General features: G+C 43.9%; 1 protein-coding gene and 1 long non-coding RNA gene across 10 annotated transcripts; one reads left to right on the top strand and one right to left on the bottom strand.

The window, feature by feature from the left end:
* The first annotated feature begins 175 nt into the window (after positions 1 to 175).
* LOC127008280 (uncharacterized) lies at positions 176 to 2,132 on the top strand. 3 transcript variants are annotated; one of them, XR_007760993.1, is made up of 2 exons: positions 176 to 734; positions 771 to 2,132. It is a non-coding gene; the product is annotated as an uncharacterized LOC127008280 (long non-coding RNA). The 3 variants fall into 3 exon arrangements; XR_007760994.1 differs by having other exon boundaries at positions 176 to 698; positions 735 to 2,132; XR_007760992.1 differs by having other exon boundaries at positions 176 to 698.
* LOC127008276 (myotubularin-related protein 2-like) lies at positions 1,813 to 18,944 on the bottom strand. Of its 7 annotated transcripts, none has more exons than XR_007760991.1 (16): positions 18,169 to 18,351; positions 17,738 to 18,065; positions 16,704 to 16,817; positions 14,435 to 14,644; positions 13,813 to 13,923; positions 11,867 to 11,977; positions 10,514 to 10,666; positions 9,610 to 9,759; positions 8,261 to 8,427; positions 7,617 to 7,747; positions 6,435 to 6,610; positions 5,567 to 5,674; positions 4,190 to 4,374; positions 3,366 to 3,567; positions 2,018 to 2,881; positions 1,813 to 1,881 (listed from the first exon to the last, which is right to left on the bottom strand). XR_007760991.1 is itself a non-coding variant. In XM_050880069.1 (15 exons), exons 2-15 carry the CDS (start codon positions 18,059 to 18,061, stop codon positions 2,747 to 2,749), a joined length of 2,277 nt encoding a protein of 758 aa, XP_050736026.1. In that variant the 5' UTR covers positions 18,062 to 18,065; positions 18,686 to 18,944; the 3' UTR covers positions 1,813 to 2,746. The 7 variants fall into 7 exon arrangements, 4 of the variants coding, with proteins under 4 accessions (XP_050736026.1, XP_050736024.1, XP_050736028.1 ...); XR_007760990.1 differs by having other exon boundaries at positions 1,813 to 1,922; positions 1,993 to 2,881; XR_007760989.1 differs by having other exon boundaries at positions 1,944 to 2,881.
* Between the last annotated feature and the right edge of the window lie 453 nt (positions 18,945 to 19,397).

Here is a 19,397-nt window from a genome sequence, read left to right on the forward strand (position 1 = left end):
TTTAATAATGAGTTTTGATTCGTCTCTGCAGGAAATCTACATAAGACATCAATATAAGTAACAGTAATATTATTATAATATTACCAAAATATGTATCAAAGAAAATAGGCTCTTTTCAGGCCCCTTCCAATATCAATCAATCAATCAGGCCTGGTAATATATAAACAAACAAATATGTGGTTTATATGATATGCAATACGTGGCATTTTCTCCCATTCTTCATTTATTTGGCCTCCACCGTCCTGCTGCTGCAATGGAATGAGTGCTGGGTATTATCACTGACGAAATTATATTGGAAGAAACAAGGAAACTATTATTTGTTCCTGGATAAACTTTATTATCATGCTTAAATACGGCATAAATACACATGAAGTAGATCTATACCCGAAGGCAGGCGGCCGTGCTTGTTAGTCTCGCATTTGCCTCCACTCCAGCCGGGGAGAACTAAAAGGCAAATGCAGGAGGAACAACAACAGGCCCGCCGTCTCCCCCTGGCACGAGTCCACTATAGTCTATAAAAGAACGGATAAAACACTTACACTTTACAGCAGCTTAACTTGTACATTCTTTGAGGCAATCAGTGCAGTAAACTCAGGGGTGTGGAGTCGGATATACAAAAGTTTCGACTCTTGATTCCTACTCCGACTCCAGGAAATTTGAAGGTTGCAACACTGATTCTGACTCCAGGAAATTTGAAGGTTGCAACACTGATTCTGACTCCAGGAAATATGAAGGTTGCAAGTCCGATTCCGACTCCAGGAAATTTGAAGGTTGCAACACTGATTCTGACTCCAGGAAATTTGAAGGTTGCAACTCCGATTCCGACTCCAGGAAATTTTAAGGTTACGACTTCAGCTCTGACTCTAACCTCTCCCCCTTCCCCTTTTCTGCAGTACAGTGGTAGGCAAATCAAATCCCGCCACACCACTTCACACGTATCGTAAAGGAGTCGAAGTCGGAGATATTTTTAATGACTCCGACTCCGGCCAAAATTAGGCGACTCCGACGATTCCGACTCCACACCCCTGATTGAAAGTAGTAGTGGGAGTGTCTACACTTGGCATGCATAAGCACTGTACGGCCTGCTCACTGATTAATTTGCATGCATGAAATTCTCTTAACAAGCGATGGTCTCCCAGAGCCATCGCTGCTGCCAGATTATTGTTTTATAGAGAATTATTGTCCCTACCTATTTCTTTTTTTGCAAGCTTGTATAGTCTAGGACTAGGCTGAATTTTCATTCCTGCAAGCTTTGAGAGTACAATTATGACCCTCCTTTTCCTCATCTTACTGTTTGGCTTGACCTTACTCATAATTCGTGACTCGTTTTACTCGGCACGTCCTTCCCCTTCATACGTTCACCCGCACCGCATCTCACTCGTACTCATTCATACCTTGACAAAGATTTATAATTCGTGACACCTTGTTTTACTCGGCATTTTCCCTACGCACTTTCATCTACACCGCACCTCATTAACACCTGACAAAGACTCGTAATTTGTGACACCTTGTTCTACTCTGCAATTCCCCTTCACACCTTCACCCACACCACACCTCATTCACACCTGGCAATGACTCATGTAATTCCTGACACCTTGTTCCCTTCACCCACACCTTACCTTCCTCACCTGGCACTCATAATTCGTGGGAACTTTTTATTCCTGCGCTTTCCCTTCGCACCTGTTGACCGATACCACACCTGGCAGACTCATCAATCGTGACAACTTGTTTCCCTTCACAGCTGACCTTTTCCCTTTTTCCCTTTCCTTTTTCATATATTTTTCCCTTCACAACGGTAGATCCACGCCCCACCATGTCTCGCTCACACCACAACACTGCCCTCAACACCATAACACTGTCCCCAATACCACAACACCACACCTCACCTCATCTTGCTCACACCACAACACTGCCCTCAACTCCTCAACGCCACAACACCACACCTCACCTCATCTTGCTCACACCATAACACTGCTCTCAACTCCTCAACACCACAACACCACCCTCAACACCACACCTCACCTCATCTTGCTCACACCACAACACTGCCCTCAGCTCCTCAACACCACAATACCCATCTCCTCGTCCTTGTCAGTCAGTCCTCTCACACCACCGAGCAATATCTATCCTTCCCCATCTACCTCCCTTAACACTATCATGCCCTCCCTTGCTCTCTCACACCCTTCCACACATACACACACACACATACATACATCATCCTCATCATCAACAGCCAGCAGACAGACACTTTTCCTTTAACCTCACTGCTGTTTTCAATAAGGTATATATGATCATCAATTTGTACACACCATTTCTATCAGCTCTTCGGAAGTATAATGCTGAAATACTGTCTTGAGTATTGTCAAATTGAGGATTGTTTGTTTCATTTTGACAATTTTTATTTCTTTTCTTTATTTTGTAGTTTTGGAAGAAGTTTATACCTCGTCCTGATTTCTACGGTAATATTTCTGTTGTTTAGCATGAGTCTGAGTTGGAAGGGTGAACACAAGCTCGCAAACACACCCTTGACACACACACACACGATACAACCTCTTCATACAATGGCGGAGACACGGTCGGGTGAATACCATGACCTTGCCACACCACCACCACCATCACCATGACAATCACCACCAGCAGCAGCATCCACACAACCTCATGTAGTGGCGGCAGCCGTGACGAGAGGGGGAAACTATGGGTCAGCCTCGCCCCCGCCACCACTGCTGCCACCATCACCTCCGCCTCCTCACACAATGGCAGTGGTGACGCGGGGGGAGTCGTGGGTCTGCCGGGCGGCCAGCTCCTTCCGCAGCTCATCCACGTGCTTCTCCAGCTGGTCCTTGACGTGTAGGAGCTCCTTGAAGCGAATATGAACTGGCTCCTGTGATGAATGAAGAGGCTTGAGTCAACACACCAACACACCAGTCATTACACACATGCACACACACTTATACACACTCTCTCTATTTCTCTACCTTAACCCGGTAGCAGCGGGGATCATGTTTCTTAATGGTCCCTCCAAGCAAGAAAAATGAGAAAAAATCACCCCTCACACAAACCATTTCATAATATATATCAAAGCATTTGTGATCAGATTATGTATAATTTTTTGGGGGGGTTTATATCATGGCACAAATTTGGCCCATCGCTGCTACACGGTGAAGGCACAAATTTGACCCGTCGCTGCTACCGGGTTAATCCTGGCTGTGCTGACCTCTGCCTCTCTCCCCTCCTTCCCTCACCAGCACTCTCTCACACCAAGAGCTTATACACTCATACACATGCACTCTCTCTATCTCAGTCTCGATCCTCACTCCCCTCTCCTCAAACCTCCTTCTGCCCCTTCCATTCCCCCTCCTCCTCACCTGCTGCCTCATAGAAGGGTTCCAGCGGCAGTAGTACTTGTCCCAGAGACACAGGTGGCGCATGGAGGTGCGGGGGAAGAGCACATGGTGGCGGGTGGCGGGGTTGTACAGCGGGTTCTCAAAGTCCGCCTTGTTGCTCAGGATAAGGGACCACAGGGACACGGTCTTCGTCTTCACTTCCTTATCGATCCTCTCACGCTCGCTGTGGAGAGGGATGCGCACTGAACTTTGGGGTATGTGTTGCAAGTTTTACACATCATAATTAGTGCTCATTTACACAAGACCTGCTGTGGAAGGCTGAAACAACATATAAAAGGTATAAAATAAATAGAATAAATAAAAAGGTAGAAGTATAAGGTATAAAAATAGGTATAAATAAAAGGTATAAAATAAGTAAACAGATAAAACGGTATCGTCTCCCTCACTCCCTCAGTCTCCCTCGGCATGTCAGTAACTCCCTGCCTCCCTCGTTAAGTCCACTCTCCAAGAAACATTTCCTACACCCTACTTACTCTCCCTCACCCTTCATTCCCTCTCCTCTATCCCTCCTCCCTTCCTCACCCTGCCACCAATCTACCTCACTCCCAGGCCCTCACCCTTCACCCCTTCCCCTCATTTCCTTCCTCCCTCCTCACCCTAACCAAATCTTCCTCTATCTGTCCCTTACCCTTCACCCCCTCTACTCTATCCCTCCTCCCTTCCTCACCCTGCCACCAATCTACCTCACTCCTAGGCCCTCACCCTTAACCTCCTCCTGTCATTTCCTTCCTCCCTCCTCACCCTAACCTCTATTTCTCTCTCTCCCTCACCCTTCACCCCCTCACCTGTTGTAGAGGAATGTTCCGAAGAGGCAGGAGTAGAGGTGGTCCAGGAGGGTGATGAGCATGTCCTCGGTGAACTGGAAGGCGTGCGGAAACTGCCGCTGGATCTGCCACACACAATCTATGAACTGAAGGAAGACTGGCGAGCGGTCGGCGTCTTGGTGGCGGTCGTCCCCGTGCCCGACCCTCTGTGGGGGGAAGAAAGAGGTTACGTAGAGACTTTGGGTGTGTTTGCGCGATAAACACACCTTTCCACTATTGACACACATCTTGCCAATTAGCACTTTCCACTATCTACACACCTTTCCAATTGGCTCACACCTTTCCAATTAGAACTTTCCACTATCTACACACCTTTCCAATTGGCTCACACCTTTCCAATTAGAACTTTCCACTATCTACACACCTTTCCAATTGGCTCACACCTTTCCAATTAGAACTTTCCACTATCTACACACCTTTCCAATTGGCTCACACCTTTCCAATTAGAACTTTCCACTATCTACACACCTTTCCAATTGGCTCACACCTTTACAATTAGAACTTTCCACTATCTACACACCTTTCCAATTGGCTCAAACCTTTACAATTAGAACTTTCCACTATCTACACACCTTTCCAATTGGCTCAAACCTTTCCAATTAGAACTTTCCACAATCTACACACCTTTCCAACTGGCCCTTCCTCCCCTCTGCATTGCTTTCCATAAAGTAAGAGGTTGGCACCTTTAGCAAGCTGTATCTTGGGGCTGAAAAATGGATGCCCTTCCTTGTGTTGCAAATGATTTATTACCACCATCTCCAGCACTTCTTCCACTACTGCTGCTGCTACTTATTCATAAAAACATGAGAACATAAGGAGTCTGCAAGAGGTTGGTTGGCCTATACAAGGCAGCTTCTGTAGGCCTCACCCCACCTAAATTCACTATCCATAAATTTATCCAACCTCTTCTTGAACGTATCTACGGTTGTGGCACCCACGACGTGACCGTCAAGCCTATTCCATCCACCACGCTATTGGTAAACCAATTCTTGCCTATGTCTTTGTTGAATCTGAATTCATTTAGCTTAAAACCATTGCTACATGTCCTACCTGGCTCTTTTACAACCAAAGCCCTATTAACATCCCCTTTATTAAAACCTAAACTTAACCAAACCAAAACAAACACTATTGGTCTAGACTCAGAAAATTCATATTTACTTCCTTACTTATGAGACTTTCTATACAAAAAAGTGAGGTCATTCTTTGTTGATTTATACCATAAGGTGCTGGCTATCATGTGTTTGAAGATACCCTAAACTTAACCTAACAACTATTACCATCATCACAACCATTGCTACTACTACTATCATTCTTGTCCCAACCAATGCTGTGACCTACCTGAGCAAACTTGTGTCCAAAGCTGAGCCACTCCTTCTCCAGTAGCACAGCAAAGCCCGGGATGGTTCGGAAATAGCCATCTAGCATCAGCATGGACAGCGCCGTCAACTGGAAGCACAGCACGAGGGAGATGTTGAGTTAGGTGTGGGTGTGCGTGGGTGTCTCTTCATTCTATAGCAGTTTTACCCATCTCCCTCATACTCTGAATAAATGCCCCTTGCTCTTACTCACTCCTCTGGCAGTTCTTTCTCTCCTCTTCCTCCTCCTTCCTTCTTCAACACTCTTTTGCCACCCTATCAGTTCCTTTTGTCCCCTTCTTTACTCATTTAAAAGCATGCTCGACCACCACTTTCTTCAATTTAATATTTGCTGAAGTAGAAATGCAAAGTCTTGGTGGCATTTAATTTGATGTAACTTCATTTAGCTTTAAGGACAAACCACCTAGTCTAAACCATCCGGTCTGTGTGATACGAATACCTATGTAAATATATGTAAATCTTGATCTAACTCATTCACCTGGCAATTCTTTCTCTCTCTCCTCTTCCTCCTTCCTTTTTCCACTCGTCTGCCACCCTATCAGTTCCTTTTGTCCGTTCTCTACTGCCACTGCCTCTCTTATCTTTCAAACCCAGGTCTGTTCATCAAGGGGACTCTGTTTGTATCAGTTTTTATATTCCCCTGATGCCCTTTGGTGGATCTCAATAATGGAGGGGAGTTCAAACACACCTCTCCATCTGAAACTGACCCCCTCATTTTGGCCTTTCATTTTCTTTTCTTTACAGGAGCAGCGACTGGCACTTTATTTATTTTTTTTCGTTTTGACCTTGAGCTGCTTCGTTTATCATACTAAAAAAATAAATAGCTGTACCTGAGCCGTGCGGTCCCACCCATCCGAGCAGTGCACAACCACGCTCGTTTTGTGGCTCTCCACCTTGTCGGCGATGCGCAGCGCTCCACTCAGCACGCACCGAATGTGGTCCAGCCAGTGCGTTGCCTCCAGGTTGCTGAGCCAGTGTGCATTGTCGATGTGTGGGTAGCAGACCTCTGAGGGGCACAGGACAGGGTGAAGAAGCAGCAGTAAAATATGGCCTAAGTAAGATATGTTCACTAATTTACTTATTAACCCAGTAGCAGTGACGGGCCAAATTTGTGGCTTTACCGTGTACCAGCAAATCCAACAGTCCAAATTTTTGCCATGATATAAACCCTCAAAATAGATGATGCATAAATTGATCACAAATTTATTGATATATATTATGAAATGGTTTGTGTGAGTGATGATTTTTTCTCATGTGGAGTCATAAGACTGAAATACTGTCCAAATGAAGACAGAAAACATACATATCTTTGACAATTCTAGTTCAATATTTAACCCCTTGACTGTGGATTTCCTACAAGAAGACATCACCAAGTTACAGGAATGGAACAAAAAGTGGCTGCTACAATTCAATGAAGAAAAATGTAGTCATGCACCTTGGGAGGGGATATCCAGCATACCAATACCACATGGGAGACACTCCACTGTCCACCACAGAGGCAGAGAAAGACCTGGGATTATATGTTACCAGGCTACCAGTGAAGGCCAAATCCGTGCCAATCGCAGTGGACGGGGTAATCTTGCATACAATTTTCAAGGTGATTTCCTCCTGATATGAGTGCTTATTGGGGTAGTGTATGTCCGTTGGTGAATTTGCTCTGTTTTACTTTTTTTCTGTTTTTTTATTGCAACCTCAAAGAATTATTACCTCCACTCTACTTACTCTCCCTGACCTTTCACATTCCATTCCTTGACCACTGACCTTGCTCCCCCTTCACCCCCTCCCCTCATATCCTCCTCACTCTGAACACTAACCTACCTCACTCCAAGCCCCTCACCCTTCACCCCCTTCCTTCATATCCTTCCCCCTCCTCACCCTGAACACTAACCTACCTCACTCCCAGCCCCTCACCCTTCACCCCCTCCCCTCATATCCTTCCCCCTCTTCACCCTGAACACTAACCTACCTCACTCCCAGCCCCTCACCCTTCAGCTCCTTCACCCCCTCCTCACCCTGTAGCTTGCGCAGACTCTCCCTCATGACGTGGATGTTGTGGATGTCAAGGAACTGAACCTCCGCATTCTGGTAGGCATCCTCACTCTCGTAGCCGCCGCCCTTCGCCTTGTTCGCCACGGCATTGACACTGGTGAGCAGGAACGGCAATGTCAGGTTAACACACACACACACGCACACACATACAAATGATACAATATTCTTTACTATACTATTAGATCATATGAGCTTTTTTGTTGTCATTAATTTCTGTTACCCTTGAGCTGCTTCCTTTACTGTAAGAATAAAAGAAGAAAAGCATGCACAAGTTTAATGATTTCCGTGATAAAAAGTAGTAAAATATTGGACACAGCGAGCTTAACATTATCCTCTAAAAACACAAATATGGATTAACACAGACACACACAAACACAATACACACAAGGACACAGTAAAAAATTGAGAAAAGGAAGATGCTTGAGAGACATAAAAAAAATGTAGCTTCCCACAAAGAAGCATAGAGGTTTGGAACAGACTATGTGAGGATGTAGTATCGGCAAAGAGTGTGCACAACTTTAAGGAAAAACTGGACAAGTACAGATATGGAGACGGGACCACACGAGCATAAGCCCAGGCCCTGTAAAATTACAAGGTAAATACACACCTAGGCCGTGCATCCATGATAAATATTTTGTGGCTCTGTGCGTTGGCGTCCATGATGTGCTGAATGTAAGCCTCATCATCTCGGCTCCGCTTGCCGCTCACTCCCACCAGCGGCTGAGCGCAGCGGGTGATGGTGGCCTGGCTCTCTGGGTGGATCCAGCTCAGCACCTACAAGGGTCACACAGATTACCTTAGCTATTGATTAACCCCTTCACTGTGGATTTCCTACTAGAAGACATCACAAGGCTACAGGAATGGAACAAAAAGTGGCTGCTACAATTCAATGAAGAAAAATGTAAAGTCATGCACCTTGGGAGGGGATATCCACCATACCAATACCACATGGGAAACACTCTACTATCAACCACAGAAGTAGAGAAAGACCTGGGACTATATGTTACCAGGCTACTAGTGAAGGCGAAATCTGTGCTAATTGCAGCGGATGGGTTAACAAAGGCAACTATTCCTTTTTTTGTAGCATCAATGCCTATGTAAGCTGTGGACACTGATTTGATTATTATGTTGTGGGCATTTTTTCCCTTTGGTCTGTTGCCTTTTCCATAGCAAAATATACTGGCCTGTCTTGCTTTTTTGTCTGTTGGTTGACCTTGGTTTATGACAGTGCAGCCAGACCTTGTGATACCTTTTTATGTCTTGGCTATCTTGCTTGTCTTTCACTTCTCCAAGGATATAAACTTTTTTTTTTTCAGCAGTTCAGGGGCATAAAAAAGTACACAAATATGAAAAAAAAAGCCCGCTACTCACTGCTCCTAAAAAGAGTTAGAGGAGTGGCTGAAAGATAGGTCAATTTCGGGAGGAGAGGTGTCCTGATACCCTCCTCTAAGGCTAGGGTCAAACGAGTGACATTGTGGTAATATACTAAGACCTTGATAAACAGATGGAATAGAGGAGCTTCAAGATAATATACTTAATCATTCATGGTGTACATCCCCTTCTATCTTTCTTTATAGGAGCAACAACCTGCATGCACTCCTTCACCTTAAGAGTACAAATAGTAAGGGTTGTATTGCTAAAGATTTCGGCGCCCAAGTTCACATATTTGACAAGGCTTTTGTAGGAGTTTGGGGCATTTTCAGGGGGCTAGTTTTATGGCCCTGGTGGTAGTTTGACCCATCTTCTGTACCATGAACCCAAAAGAACACTCATTAGAACCTGACTGATCTCCTTTATGGCATTTGGAAATACTGATGAGAGGTGGAAGGGTCTAACACTACCAACCTAAGCAACCCCACTCCCTGTCCTCCAGTCCCTCAGCCCCCACTAGCCACAGGGACCCCACAGTGTTAATCGTTCATCCCTCCTGCCCCAAAGCCACCCTTCTCTGCTCACCGGGATGCGTCCTCGACTCCTGAAGGTGACCACGTTGCGAAGGTCACTGTCTGAGGCGGCAGCAGGAACGGCCCACACTGCCGGGTACGTCTCACACAGCTCATACTGCTCGTTGATGCGGGTGATTCGCCAGGACTCCGTGGGCAGACCCTGGAGAAAGGAAGAGGTGAGGGTGTGATGAGCATGGGGAGGCCGGAGGGAAAAAGAGGAAGGTGCAGCGGCTTGGGGGAGGGACAGTTGGTGAAAATGTTCTCTAGGTTAACTTTACTACATTTTTTTTGTTAACCCCTTGACTGCAGATTTCCTACAAGAAGACATCACCAAGCTACAGGAATGGAACAAAAAGTGGCTGCTACAATTCAATGAAGAAAAATATAGTCATGCACCTTGGGAGGGGAAATCCAGCATACCAATACCACATGTGAAACACTCCACTATCCACCACAGAGGCAAAGAATGACCTGGGACTTTATGTTACCAGGCTACCAGTGAAAGCCAAATCCGTGCCAATCGAAGTGGATAGGTTAAGTTTCCATGATATAATATACGCCCACAACATATCAGAGCAGTATGCCTTTAAATCTTGAATAAAGTAAACACAAATGGTTTATTGCAGTATATTTCATCTAATCAAAGAAGTAAACGTTTTCAAGCCTATAGACAGAACTTACACTGAATTTGCTCCACGTGAAAGTGAAACAAGAAAAACCTGCTCCATCAATTTCCATCTCCCATTCCCATCCCATAATAGCCTGGAATGAGTCTGCAGGGGGATTGACAGCACAAAAAAAAAAAAATTAAATAAAAAAATAAAAAAATAAATAAAAATAAAATAAATAAATAAATAAATAAATAAATAAAGGAAATAATAATCTGATGGTATGGCCCTCCCCTCCATCATTACCTGTCTCTTCAGCTCAGCAATGGGCTCGTAAACACTCCAGCCGTTTTCAGGGTACTGTTCGCAATACTCAAAGGCAAAGAAGGGAAGCTTGTGGGAGGCCGGGAAGGCGTACTGCAGCAGCTTCTCTGTGACCATCCGGCGCGAGTGGTTCTCCTGCAGGGAAGGCACATGTTCACACAAAGCAGCACCCATTAAGATGATGATAAACTACCGTGTTCTTATCAGTGTTATGTGGTATGCATTGGGAAAGGCCTTTGTCTTGAGGTGGACAAGTATAATGGCTTTAGAGAAACTGTATTAACACAGTGAAAAACATCCCATTCAGTGGTGTTCATTTGGGAAGTATAATGGCTGTTGATGATGATTTATATGCAGATCAAATATTAAACATTGTAAATTGAATAAATTTGTCCAAGGAGTGTTATTCAAGACTACCAATGGCACTAACTATACTGTAAAAATCAGACACAACATGCAGCACAAAACACAAATATTAAAACAATAACTAAAAGAAGAAAAGTATAATTTACAAGAAAAAAATCTATTAGTATGTACAGTGATCAAATACTGCATTCAATCCTTACTCACTACAATTAGAGATAAGCACTACTGTTACACTATTCACAGGGCTATGAGCCACTACAGGACAAAGCACTACTCCTACTACACTCGTACAACTTGTAACAGAACTCAAGAGACACAAGCGAAGGCCTGGAAGCTGATAATATTCACAAGTTAGGAAAGTCTGAACCACACACGTAAGGCCATCGCATTAACATCGTGAAGACCTGAAACACGCAGAGGCACACCACTACCACCACCACCTTGCTGCTGTACCAGGTGAGAGAGAGCAGGACCGAAAGAGAGGGAAAAGGGAGGAAAAGGTGGGGAAATAATCTTCACTGCTGCTGTACTGACTGAGAAAGAGCGAGGGAGGAGAGAGCGACAATGGAGAAATAATAATCCTCTTCACAGCTGTTGCACTAACTGAGCGAGAGAGAGACAAAGGAGGGGAAATAGTAAGTGAGTTAAAAAGGAAACTAGACACAGCAATAGTAGAGGAACTAACCTATAAAAACAAGCTTCACATTCTTAATAATTACTGCGTCATATCTAAAGTTATCACAGGAAACGGAAAGTGATTAAACCGAATAATGTTAATGATAAAAAATAAGCTTTACACCCAAACCCGCACCACCATCGCACACCCTCCTGCCGCATCCCCACACAGCCTTCCTTACACCTGGCGTTAGTAGCGAGAGACAGACAGACAGAGACAGACACAGGTCACCGCCTCCCATTTAGACTTCTGCAACAAGGGTGAATAGTAATAAAATCTCCTTGAGTTCTGACCTCTGCCGACTGATTAGCTCCGTATCCGGCAAAGTTATGGCGCACCCTGTACCGTCTGAACACTGAGATATTCATGTCCCGCTTAAGGTGCATTGAGTACTGCGAGTCGCTCTGGTGGTGGGGGCAACAACAGACACAGGGGTTACAATACTCCTTACTGCAGGCTCACACACCCTAACCACCAGGATTAGGTAAATAATTCTCTGGTGGTGGGGGCAACATACACAGGGGTTACAATACTCCTTACTACAGCTCCACACACCCTCACCACCAAGAACCAATCTACCACCACCAAACACACACACACACACTACCCCTGAACACTTTACTGATCTTAATACTACTATCTGGTGACAGCGCTATACTAATGCAGACTTTTCTCACATTAAGATGATGCAAAAAAATCTATGGACTGTCAGACTTTTTCAGCATGTAGCACCTTCCTGAGCATCTTAGTGATAAACTGATTACAAAACTTTCCTCACTCTTCAAGCCTCACAGTAGACGGCTTCTGCTGAGGTTGTCTTTGGCAGATTTTTTTCTTATTCAATATTTCAAATACAGTTGCCATGTATGCATTGCTGCCAAAGTAGTAGTATTACTTTATAAATAAAGTAATTTCATGAATAAAGTAGTTTTGTTTAATGTTGTTTCATTATAAAATTGATGAGAAAAGAAATATAAATTATTATAAAATGAAAATTTGTAGAGAATAATAAAAGAAAAGAAAAATGTCTTACTGCACTTTCTTACCAACTTCTTGCAGTTATGTTTCAGTTTTCATTACCTAATTTTTATAGAAGGAAACATGCATTAGAAAATACACTGCAGTAGTACAATACATTTAAGTGCCCCTTGATGATTTTCTGCAGCCTACCAAAGGCCTATGGCAGACTAACATCCAATTTGAAAATGATATTTCATCATGCTTTGTGAACTTATAAACACACTACACTCACAGATCAGTGAGTGTGTGTGTTAACCCCATTCAAAGTTCATGTAACACTCACCACTGCCATGGCAAGTACCAGTGGATAGAGGCATCACTGTCACACACACAACAGCCAGCACAGACAACATAAACTATGAACCACCCAACTAACCTCTCTGAGGTGGAGGTGTTATCATGAATAATTAGTGATCTCTTCAAGGTACACCAGACAAAGGACATAGCATTCACAGGCAACACACAACTCTGTGAACTGTTAAGTGACTGGTCACACAAGCCAATTATATTCTTTGTAGTAATATACACAACTGACAGCTCTGTTGAGAGCTACCGTGGAATAGAAATATGCTCACCACTGCATGATTGGAATGGACACTGTCAATGAATGTGCTGTACAATGCCTTTTAAGGCATATGATTTTTTATGGTGATGGTTAAGTAACCTGACTTAGTAGTCAATAATATTACCTTCATTGCTGGTGTGAATATCCTTTGTTTGGGTACTAATAATTAGAGAAGTGATTGACATAATAATGATTAATGAATGCCTGCTACTGGTGCATGGATGGAAAGCCAACATGTACTACCACTGGCTCCAGGATCTTCAATGTGCTGTGTGACCAGGACATAACAAAACACATCTATACTCTGCTTACTTTCAGATAAAAATGATGCCCCAGTCCCCTTGTTACTGCCACATCTAACAAACTATTGCTAGCTAAGGACACACGAGCCAACTCCCCTAGTCACTCTCCAAGGCTTATCAATGGCTCACATGATTGATGAGATCTTCTCTTCCCCATTACCAACAGATTTCATTGAGGAACGCTTCAAAACTTTAACACTCAACTGACGGCCATTGTAAGAAGGGGGCACAGCTTCACCTCTGAGCTAAAAGTAGGCAGAGTACAGTGGCGCCATGCTTTCACATTCACATACAGCCGGGCACCACTGGACGGGCTGAGGCTAAGTTATCAAGATCACGGGAGTGAACTCACCTGCTTGTGGGCGAAGCGGAGGTTACGAATGTCCTTGCAGAAGATCTCGATGCCATACGAGTTCTCCCCACGGCTGGTGTTGGCGCCTCCTACCTTCTCTATCCTGGACACCTGCAGAGAATAGTGAACATGGAGGAGTACTGAACATGCCATCACCATCATCACCTTGTACATCATCACCACCACCACCCAGGAGTCATTACTGTGTTACTGAGGGTGAGGAAAGCTTCAGTTAGTATATCATTATTTTTAAATCTAAGGTCATTATTTTAAACGTATTGGGCTTCAACTACGGCTATTTTCTAAGGTTACGGAGAAGACTAACTGGGTTTGCATGGGTGATTTTCCAGTTCAGGGTGCAGAGGTCGTGTAAAACTATCATTAGAATCACAAAACAGTCCTTGAAAGTTGGAAAGTTTCGTATAGGATATATGCACTTTGTCAGCACCCTAAGCGAGAAGTATCAAACTGACCACTTTTTTGGCCTCTTGTTCAACTGTTCTTTTGTTGGAGCAGCACTTGGCAGGCTTTATTTTTTTTTTTAATACTACCAATTTGTTTCAGTGTCCTTGAGCTTTCTCCCTTGCAGAAAAACAAAAAACAACTACAAAAAAACACTCACCACCCCCAGAGGCACTTCCAGCTCAAAGGGCGGATCAGTCTCAGGGCTGCGGAAGATGAGTCGATAGTTCGTGACCGACAGCGTTCCCTTCTTAGGCCCGACGTAGGGACAGAGATACGTCACCTCCCTGGCAGTGCCCTCAAGGTGCTCGCCAGGGACTAAGGACGGCTCATCGGGGCGAAGTGTGCGGTTCCCATCCCTTACTGTCATCTGTGGGGGGGGGGTGAAAGAGGTGTGGTCATGGGCTGAGGGTGCGGCTGTGGGGTGTGCGAGAGTGCGGTCATGGTTTGAGGGTGTGACTCTACTTGCAGAAGGTTGTGGGGTGTGTGAGGGTGTGGTTAGGTGGGGTGGCAGAGGGTTGTAGAATGTGTGGAAGGGGGTGGGTGGAGTGTGTGATGGTGCAGTCATGGCTTAAGGGTGTGACTTTACTGGCAGAGTTGTTGGGTGTGTGAGGGTGTGGTTAGGTGGGCTGTCAGAGGGTTGTAGAATGTGTGGAAGGGGTATGTGGGGTGTGTGAGGGTGCAGTCATGGCTTAAGGGTGTGACTTTACTGGCAGAGTTGTGGGGTGTGTGAGTGTGGTTAGATGGGCTGTCAGAGGGTTGTAGAATGTGTGGAAGGGGTGTGTGGGGTGTGTGAGGGAGTACTTAAATGGGCTGTTGTGAGATGTGCAACTGTGGAAAGGGTGTTCAATATTTTTTTTTGCCGAGCGTACATGTTTATCTAAGCAGCCTCTCATGTCACACAGCAGGATATGGACACAAATTCTTACTCCTGATGTTTCGGAAAATAATAAGTGAAAATGATTAGTACTATATAGAATAAATAACAATGATAATGACAATAATAACAGCTCTAAAGAAAAATAACAACAAGATGAGTTATGATAAGATATATATACACGTCAAAAGCATTACAGACCTTCTTCAGTAAAACCTGTAATGTAATGATGGATTAAAGTCACACTATTCTGCCTCGTCAAGCACTATCGAAAAATAAAATCAATTAAAATAATAAAAAAGAGGAATAAATAATACCAAAATAAATAAAAAATAAATGAGGCCAAGTACACAAACTCACAGGACTAAAAATCATGAAGCCAAACACACAAACACATTATAAAGAGAGGAAAACAAAGTAAGTACATGATGCAAACAATAAAAATGAAAGTAAACACACACACACACACACACACACACGCAAAAACGAAAAGCACCAAACCAAATCTGAAGCAAACAAGCCAAGACGTCAACTGCATAAACTCAAGTAAAAGCCAACCCCCGAGACTTAACATATGTCCAACTGGGGAGAAAGTTTAACCCTTAGACAGAGGCAGTATCTGAAGAGTAGCTCCCCTGAAAATGAATCGTCAATATATAGTCACTACCGACCTAGAGACCATAGCATAAATATAGTTACGCCGCATGATAGATGTTTTAACTATCGTCTATATAAAGATTCTACCGCAATCTGGAAGTGTTGTTATATCTCTGCCATAGAAAACTGACTGACTGAATTATGGGCAGTCTATATATAGTTCCCGAGAAAAAGTATAGCTCCCCGGAATAAAGTTTAGTTCTCTTGAAAACAGTTTTGATCTCCCAGGAAAGAGTTTCATGTCCCCCCCCCAAAAAAAAAATTTAACCGACAAGAAAAAAGTTTATAATCTAGAAAAAAATGCTTAAACCTCCTTGATAAAAAGTTTAATACCTAGAGAAAAAGTTTAATACCAAGAGAAACGTTTAATCCCCAAGAGAAAAGCTCAACAGCCTAGAAAAAAAGGTATCTATGTAAAAATCACCCACATATACTTGACATTAGAAAAACAACAACATGGAAACATTTTACTTTTACATGAGTATATTCAGTGAAATATATAAATAAAGAGCAGTTATGAGGCTTGGCCCAACATGCAAGGCGAAACAAGGCAAAGCATTACGATGGGTAGCTCTACATCATCAGGCTTTACTCACGAAAATAAGGAGAAAAAACAGATGAAAATAAATAAAAGAAATGTGAAATAAAGAGAGAAAAAAATCAGAGGTCGAAGAATTGAAAATGAATAATGACTACTTGATACAAAAAGAAGCGTCAGATAATTTTGATAGAAACGAAATGTAATAATAACAGAAACACTAAGAATGGGAAGGCTTAAAAACATTCAGCAAGTCTAGATATGTAAAAAAAAAAAAAAAAAAATTGGGTGGAGTTTTTTTGGGTGTCACTGGTGTTGTGGTGATGACAGTGGTGGAGGGCAAGCTATCGTACTCACTTTACTGGTGGCGGTGAGGACATGGGACATCTGGTGGTGGGAGTGGTGGTGGTGGTCGGTAGAGGTGGTTGAGCTGGAGGAGCAGGCACTCTTTGGGGGGGAGGGAGAGCCACCCTGCACCCACAAACACACATGCGGAAAGACAGACACGGGCCAAGAGTCAGGTGTGTGTGTGTGTGTTTGTGTGTGTGAGTGTGTGTGTGTGTGTGTGTGTGTGTGTGTGTGTGTGTGTGTGTGATGGGGGATGGATGTGTATTCTGTTTTCACGCTCCTTGCACACACATACCCACACATACACACACACGAGTCAAGTAACAAAGAGGGAAAAAGAGATAGAGAAAGCAATTTACGTCAGTCATAGCACCACCACAGATCATCAGTTCATGTCCCACAGTGTAAGAGGAAGCCAAGCAGTTTTCATACTTCCAAGACTTCAGTGGCCGGCAAACTATTTACGGCATTCAGCTCCCACATTACCCGGTGAGAGAGAGAGAGAGAGAGAGAGAGAGAGAGAGAGAGAGAGAGAGAGAGAGAGAGAGAGAGAGAAACATACAAGATCAATGCTACTACTGTTAGTATTATGATTAACTTGCATCTCGTGCCTTAAAATATCTTGGTATTAAGTTTCATGTACACAACTTTATATTATCAACATTTTTTTTTCTTTCTGCAGTATAATGCTATCTTATCTTCACATTGTGTCAGTGTCTGCCATACTCCTTTTTTCTGTTTCCAAATCCAGTTTATTGGATTTTAATTCTCCCTTCAGTAAAGTAATTAAGGTTCACTTACTTTCATAATTTTCCTATCATTTCCAAATCAGGATAGTTTTCTTTTACATTCAGATTTATACATAAGGTACTTTTTGTCAATTGTATAAAAGATATTACATTTTCTAAGTTACTCTGCTAATAATTATAATCACAATCCACAATCCTTCCAATTTTCTACTCCACTAAGCTTAACTTAAGCTAAACTAACTAAGCTTAACATCTCGTCTCTCCTGACTCATGCTGGTCACGCCTATGACTCACCGACTCATGGCCAAGCTTGGAGTTGAGTGAGCTTGACTTAGACTCGGAGTTCAAACTCTCGTGGGACGCCATCTGGGTGTGGGGGGGGGTGCCGGCGGGGGGGCTGCCGTTGCTGCTACTACTGCTGCTGCCACTGCTGCTTCCACTGCGTCTGTCACGCCCGCCACCTTTGTTACTACTGCTGCTGCCGCCGCTGCCACTGCTACTATTGCTGGTGGTGGTGTTGCTGTGGTTGCTGCTGCAGCTACCACTGCTGCTGCTGAGGCTGCCTTGCTGGGTGATGACTTTCTTGTTTTTCTTGTCAATTCTGCCCCCGGAGAACATAACCCTGGAAGGACAAGGGTATTACTGGGCTGGAGAATGGTGCTACCTATCACACTCACCATAGGTCTTATCATGCAGATTATGTAGCCTAGTGTATGGTTACCAACATGAAAAATCCATTCATCTGTCTCAGTGACTTTCGCCTTAATGACTTCTGCCCTTCACTCCTCTCCATCTGGGCGTCTGGGGCATGTCACGGGGCTGAGGGGGAGGCTGCGGGCTGGGCTGGCGCTGCACGGCCACACACAACAACACAACACACCCTCCGGCAGGTGCAGCCACGATAATACAGCGGCGACGCCCCCCGACCCTTATCTGATAACACATTTTTTAATTCCTTCCCAGGAACGTAGCTCGTCCAGACCCAACATTTTATCCCACTGAAGACTGTTTTTAGAGTTTCATAGATAGTCAATAGGGATTTTTAAAGGTCTGGGGTGATTTAAAGGGATGGGGAGAGAGGGAGAGGCCTACGGGCGGGGGCGTATGGGCGTGATGGTAACTTTTTTATCCCTTCCCTAGTATGTAACTCACCCATTCCTATATTTTCTGACCGTTTAAGACCATTTTTTGAGTGCCATGGATTGTTAATGTGGATTTTTAAAGGCGTGGGGAGAGACTTACGGGCGGGCGTGTGGGCGTGGCGGGCGTGCGGGCGGCCGAGGAGAACTGTCACTGCCTTCCTCCTCCTCTTCTCCTGCTTCCTCTAACTTCTATCGCCCTGTGTCGCTTCCTACGTCCTCCTCCTCTTGTTCCTCTCTTCCTCTTACTCACACTCGCTACTCTTTAATTAATGGCGTGACGCAAATAATTAATGTTTTTCTTTACTTCCTCCGCCTGGCAGTGTAAACAATCGCCATCTTGGTCACTCAATGGAACGGGTGCTCAGGAATACTCAATGATTACCTGTGATTACCTGCTCCTGACCTATATATTTATATATATTACGCGTTTATTTTGTGTGTTATTGCAAATATATGTCATGTATTGCTTAGGGTTCGGTATGGCACAGGGAGACTATAGTATTCATTAGTCTCCTTGTTCCTCCCTTCTTCCTTGCTGTATTCCATTAATTTATCAGTCAGTCAGTTTTTATATGAGTTTAGAGCAAGCACATGTTAATTAAAAGCATATAAGTAAGAATGAAAAGCCATGAGGTGTTCTGCACGAGGTGATAGTCGAGATGTACCGGTATAATCACGGTTTTGTCTTATCATTCTAGATTCATGGTCTGCAATAAAAACAGTGTCTTTTTATGATAGATTTGAGGAAGTTTGAAAGCATGTAAGTTAGGTGAAAAAGCCGCGAAATGTTGCTAGACGAGAATATGGCACCG

This window comes from Eriocheir sinensis, chromosome 37 (assembly GCF_024679095.1).
Source record: "Eriocheir sinensis breed Jianghai 21 chromosome 37, ASM2467909v1, whole genome shotgun sequence".
Classification (NCBI taxonomy): domain Eukaryota; kingdom Metazoa; phylum Arthropoda; class Malacostraca; order Decapoda; family Varunidae; genus Eriocheir; species Eriocheir sinensis.

Bases quoted from the DNA above. Each gene is read 5' to 3' on its own strand.
- LOC127008276 (XM_050880067.1), bottom strand. From the start codon at position 18,236: ATGGAGAGGAGTGAAGGGCAGAAGTCATTAAGGCGAAAGTCACTGAGA. The intron at 14,645-16,703 runs GTGAGTACGATA...CCCCCCCCACAG, and splicing joins TCCTCACCGCCACCAGTAAA to ATGACAGTAAGGGATGGGAA. The intron at 13,924-14,434 runs GTGAGTGTTTTT...TATTCTCTGCAG, and splicing joins TGGAAGTGCCTCTGGGGGTG to GTGTCCAGGATAGAGAAGGT.